This window comes from Salvelinus fontinalis, chromosome 26 (genome assembly GCF_029448725.1).
Source record: "Salvelinus fontinalis isolate EN_2023a chromosome 26, ASM2944872v1, whole genome shotgun sequence".
In the NCBI taxonomy this organism is placed as follows: Eukaryota; Metazoa; Chordata; class Actinopteri; order Salmoniformes; family Salmonidae; genus Salvelinus; species Salvelinus fontinalis.
The window spans coordinates 45,498,557-45,504,691 of record NC_074690.1 but is presented as its reverse complement, the minus strand read 5'-3'; the positions used below and the strand labels follow the sequence as shown (position 1 = coordinate 45,504,691).

At 43.0% G+C, this 6,135-nt stretch overlaps 1 protein-coding gene across 1 annotated transcript; it reads left to right on the top strand.

Moving 5' to 3' along the window:
* The first annotated feature begins 687 nt into the window (after positions 1 to 687).
* On the top strand, positions 688 to 5,183 carry LOC129824445 (secretogranin-2b-like). Its single transcript, XM_055884119.1, has 2 exons — positions 688 to 796; positions 2,929 to 5,183. The coding sequence occupies exon 2, from the start codon at positions 2,940 to 2,942 to the stop codon at positions 4,728 to 4,730; it is 1,791 nt and encodes a 596-aa protein (XP_055740094.1). The 5' UTR covers positions 688 to 796; positions 2,929 to 2,939; the 3' UTR covers positions 4,731 to 5,183.
* Positions 5,184 to 6,135: the final 952 nt, after the last annotated feature.

The following is a 6,135-nucleotide window of genomic DNA, read 5'->3' as shown; positions in this document are numbered from 1 at the left end:
CACAAAATTTGAGAGAAATAAGCTTTTTTCTGTGTGTTGGACCAGCACTTTACATATTGCGTTTATATTTGACCGGCATCGCTCCTCCGCTGGGGGAGGAGGGAGGGAGAGAGAGAGAGAGTGAGAGTGAACTGCGACAGCGATTTCGGCGTTCCTCGGAGGTGGGTTCAGTGAGTGAGTCATCGCTGGGGATTTAACTTCTTGTCTCCTGAGAGGGACGGATATAATAGGATAGGATACGACAACACCCTGTGTCGCCTTGTTGTTCTTGTAATCCCATTAGTGTAAATCATTGCAATGGATGTCAATAAACAAGCTAATTAGTTGCTGAGTAAATGTGTGCCTCATTAGCAAATACAAGAATTGCAATCTGAATCGGGTGGTAAATGAAGCTACACAATTAAATGCTATACGGATTGTTGTCAAATTGCTAGTTATTGGCCTTCACAAAGCTAATTGGTACAAGCATTTCCCCAAAAATAGCCCACCACTTTTTCAATGAGAATTATGAATAGGGTTTAGATAATAATCGATACAGCTAGAAACAGACAACATCCATATATATTTTTAGCACATTCGCATTCTTAGCATGCCATATCATAAGCCTAAATAATGTATAATTATGGATTTCCAAAGACTGGTTATTGCGTGCGTGCTGCTGTGATGACGCGCGAATCAGGTGTTGCTTCATATATTGCTGGGAGCTGTCCTGGTGCTGAAAACAGAACCGCTCGTCCTGAGACTTGGAGGAGATGCTATACACGTTCACTACTCTGGTCTGAGCATCTTGCCAAAGGTAAAAATTCATGCGTATGACTTTTATCATGTCTCAAACAAAGACTAAGATGTTTTGTAGGTTCATGTGTGGGCTTTCTAGCATTCCATGTTTTGATTCTGTCTCTCCTCATCTCTCCTCGCTCAAGTTCCTATCTCTTATCAGATCTCGGCAATCATTTGGAATTTATTTGAATAAGTGATAGCTGTGTGTTGTTGTGATGAATGCCAAATAGTCTATTCATGTATTTTGTCACTGGGCAAAATTGCGATGTGAAGTAATTTTGATTCTATCCCTCGCGAAATTGGTTTTAATATGGATTTTAATAGAGATGAAGGTTTGGAGAAAGGCAGCCACAAGCTAAAGGTTGCCCTGACAACGGCCAGTGACTCATCCTGTGATGTAAGGCTATAGTCATTTAAAACAGAATGATTCGCAAATATAGCCCACTTCTCCAACTTTTTATAATTTGTACATTGAATAACCACTTATAGTCTATGGATTATCAATGAACTGACATTGGGGTCATTTCATTAAAATAATTATTATTTTTAAAGAGTATTACTAGATTCTAAGAATTGTAAAGATAACATCTCAGATTTAAAAAAAAATTAAAATGTGCAGCCCATAGTTTTTTTTTCAGATGTTGAATTAATTACTAACCTTCATTTTTAAGCCCATGTTTTATCATAATTATTTATAAAAAGATCTGTCAGTTTATTTTGGTATTTTGCGAGGGGGCACACCCTCCCTATTAAGTTGTTCCTTCCGAGGTGCACCATGGAGCAAAGATATGCTAGACAGGATGCTAGATACTCTAGTGCATACAGACAGTATCAGCAGTGGCGGAGCGTTTGATTTGATTTTAGCTGCTGGTGATGGGCAGGACTTGCAGGATGTATGTTTGCAAATTCATTTGATCAAGCTATGCAGTCTATTTATTCCTTATTGATGAATAAATAAAAACAAACGTTTTGTTGTTTCTTTGTAATACCAGCCACCTAGCAATTTTTAAGTTGACTTTAGCTAGCCAGCTAGATAGGTTCCCAATCTCCCAACCTCATAACTAGCTACCAAGCCATTTCAAACTATCAATCAAGTTAAAATAGCTTGTCTAAGTACAGGTAACTGCCCAAATAAAGGAAACACTAACATAAAGTGCCAACAGAACAGCTTCAATGTGCCTTGGCATAGATTCTACAAGTTTCTGGAAATCAATTGGAGGGATGCGACACCATTCTTCCGAGAAATTCCATCATTTGGTGTTCTGTTGACGTGGCAGAAAACGCCATCTCAGGCGCTACTCCAGAATCCCATAAGTGTTCAATTGGGTTGAGATCTGGTGACAGACAGACGCTTTAAACCCCCTATGCTCCTTTGAGACCCCTCTTTCAAAGCCACTGAGATCTCTTCTGCTAGCCATGGTAGCCAAAATAATGGCCAAATGGGCATTTTATACATGACCCTACTGAGCATGATGTAATGTTAATTGTAATTAACTCAGGAACCACACTTGTGTGGAAGCACCTGCTTTCAATACACTTGGTTTCCCCTCATACACTCAAGTGTTTCCTTTATTTTGACAGATATCTGTGTCTTAGCTAGCATGCCTGCTGGCAAGGCTGCTAAACATCAGAAAATACAAAAAATGCTTTAATTCTTGGGCTGACACCTGTACCATGTCACATATAGGGTTGAAATGTATTCAATTATGAGTTTGCTTCCTAATATTACACTTTATATACATCACAGAAGACTGAAATATAACAAAACCGTTTCAAAGTAAACACTGGATTTTCGGCGGGTTTTTAATCATGAAATTATTACAAATATGAATAACATTCCACCCATGAGTCCACTAGCTAGGTAATTTGACTGCAGGAAAGGGCTACAGAATCAATGTGCATCATTTATTGAAATGATAATTGAACAGGTAAAGAGGTCTGCTTAGATAACCTATGCAGAAAAATAATGATTATGGCTCTAGATTGCAGAAAAAAACAGTTTCAGGTGTTTCAAAAATTATAAATTCTCCCCCCCCCCCCCCCCCCCCATCTTCAAATACTTTGTGCCCCCTTTAAAATAATGGGTGCCTGACACCCCTGTGTTCAGGCATATCATTGTATTGAACTCATCCCTTTGTCTCTCTCTAGGCTGTAATAAGATGCTGTCACTCTTCAAACTATCCACAGGAAAAGCTGTTGTTCTCGCCTGCCTCCTCCTCCATGCATTCTCTGTACAGGGCGCGTCCCGCCCTCGCTACCACAGGCTCAGAGGCGGGGAGGCCGAAGAACTGCAACCCGCCGTCTACCCGCCCAGCTCCGACATGATCAAAGCCCTGGAGTACATCGAGAGCCTGAAGCAGCGGACAGACGGTGGTCAAGAGAGAGAGGAGCCAACAAAAGACTATGATGAGGTGGAGAAGTTCCGCGTCCTCCTCCAGCTCGCCTCTCTCCAGGGCGAAGGTGCACCAGAAAGGCAGTCCTCCCCGCTGGCCCAGAGGCAGCAGGAGATCCCGGCTGAGCAGTTGGTGAGAGCTTTGCTCAGGACCCTCCAGGAGCAGCCCGCTAGTCCCCCCAGACCCGCGCTTGTGGTGCCGGGGAATGACCGCCGCGTGCACAGGCACCCCTCCGCGAGCACAGGCAGCCCCGTGAACACGCCTGCCTACGGTGGCTTCCCGAGGCCGCACAAGAAGTACCCACTGATGTTCGAGGACGAGGAAAATAGAGACAACCCCAAGCGCGCCGCAGAGGACCTGAAGGAAAAATACACCCCTCAGAGCCTCACCAACCTGCGATCCATCTTCAAAGAGCTGGGGAAACCATCCACCTCCAACGACCAGAAGCGCCAAATCTTTGACGACGACAGCGATTTATTCAGTCCGAGGAACCTGGCCTACGAGGACGTGGTGGGTGGGGAGGAGTGGATTCCTGTAGAGGAGAATGTCGAGACTGAGGAGGTGGTGAACAGGAGCCACGAGGAGTTCGACAGGGCTCTGCAGCAGAACTATGACGAGGAGGAGGAAGAGAAGGGCGACGGAAAGAGAAGGGCCGTCCAGAATAAAGAGGACCCAGAGGAAGATACTAAACTAGTAGATTATTACCTGTTGAAGATCCTGGGAATGAGCGAACACGAGACCGCCAAGAGGCAAGCCGGAGAGCAAAAAAAGAGACTAATCCGCCACCCCCTGGTGGACCCCCGGGCCCTGAACGAGCTGTTAAAGATCTCCCTCAAACTCCACATCCCCCCTGAGGACCTTATCGACATGCTGATCACTGAGGAAATCAGAAAACTAGACCATCACCCACAAGCCATCTCCCGCTACAGGACCAGCAGCAAACCGAAGATCAGATACTACAGCCGAAGACTGCCAGTCAAAAACGCTCCTGAAGACATGGACGAGGAAAACTTCCTGAATATCGTAGAAATGGAAACCATCAGCAACGACTATCCTGTGAGTCGGCGGCCGCTCAAGAGTGCCCCTTCCCCGCCCAGAGTTTCAGCACCACCCGCCCCGGCGAGAGTTTTAGCACCAGCACCGCCTCCCATGGCTGCTCCAAAAATCCCATCCTCAACCGGCCAAAGGGAAAACTTATTTATGTCGGAGCTCAACAAGATGCCTTTTAAGAGAGAATCTGACAACGATGACGAGCCGGACGAAGATGAGATGATGACATTTCTGGCGGCCAAAATATTAACTAAGTACCCCGGCACGATCAGCAAACGCAACACCCAATCTCAGGCGACCGGACAGTTTCCTTACGAGCTATACGAACAAGCCATGAAAGATTACTTTGACCAAGCGGACACAATGACAAAGAGAGATTCAGAGGGTAATGAGGAGGTAATGGAGCCCGCGGAGATGCAGGTGAAAGATCAGGTTCCACAGGAGACCGCAGTTCCAGAAACGGAGGAGGAAAAGGAGCATCACGGAAAACCGGTTGCTGGAATGTAGGCTACGCGGTGAAGACTTAAGACATCCTCTACTAAATAAATAATGTTTATACTATCAATATCCATTTTCCTAGTTTACATAAAATGTGTATATATAGTAAAGGAAATCATATATTATATATATATATATATATATATATACATATATATATATAAAACGTATATCAGTGTGCTGGGCTGGAGGCAGTGTGTGTGTAGTGTATATATCTGGGTTTGTGAGTTCCCAATCTTGTAACGTTGTGAAAATGTCATTCCCTGATATAGGCTAGAGATTAAGACGTCACCATTCTGCCTTCCAACCCCCTGATGCTGCAAGCGATGTAATTGGACTCTTTCGGTTGTTGTGGTATATATATATATATATATATATGCTCATTTCTAAACCATTTTGTATGTGTTCAATAATGTGTGACAAGTTGGGAGACTAATAAAGCATTAGCGGTATTATTTTCTTCTTGCTGCGTTCTGTTGTCTTATTATAATACACTGATGATTATATATACAGTTGAAGTCGGAAGTTTACATACACCTCAGCCAATTACATTTGAACTCAGTTTCACAATTCCTGACATTTAATCCTAGTATAAATTCCCTTTTTTAGGTCAGTTAGGATCACCACTTTATTTTAAGAATGTGAAATGGCAGAATAATAGAATGATGATTTATGATTTATTTCAGCTTTTATTTCTTTCATCACATTCCCAGTGGGTCAGAAGTTTACATACACTCAATTAGTATTTGGTAGCATTGCATTAAATTGTTTAACTTGGGTCAAACATTTCAGGTAGCCTTCCACAAGCTTCCCACAATAAGTTGGGTGAATTTTGGCCCATTCCTCCTGACAGAGCTGGTGTAACTGAGTCAGGTTTGTAGGCCTCCTTGCTCGCACACGCTTTTTCAGTTCAGTGGTATGGTGTTTGTACAGAACGTGGTACCTTCAGGCATTTGGAAATTGCTCTTAAGGATGAACCAGACATGTGGATGTCCACAATTTGTTTTCTGAGGTCTTGGCTGATTTATTTTGATTTTCCCATGATGTCAAGCAAAGAGGCACTGAGATTGAAGGTAGGCCTTGAAATACATCCACAGGTACACCTCCAATTGACTCAAATGATGTCGATTAGCCTAGCAGAAGCTTCTAAAGCCATGATATCATTTAGGGAATTTTCCAAGCTGTTTAAAGGCACAGTCAACTTAGTGTATGTAAAATTCTGACCCACTGGAATTGTGATAGGGTGAATTATAAGTGAAATAATCTGTCTGTAAACAATTGTTGGAAAAAATAACGTGTGTCATGCACAAAGTAGATGTCTAACCGACTTGCAAAAACTAGTTTGTTAACAAGAAATTTGTGGAGTGATTGAAAAACGAGTTTTAATGACTCCAACCTAAGTGTACGTAAAGTT

Excerpts from the sequence above, each read along its gene's own strand:
- LOC129824445 (XM_055884119.1), top strand. The coding sequence starts at position 2,940 with ATGCTGTCACTCTTCAAACTATCCACAGGAAAAGCTGTTGTTCTCGCC.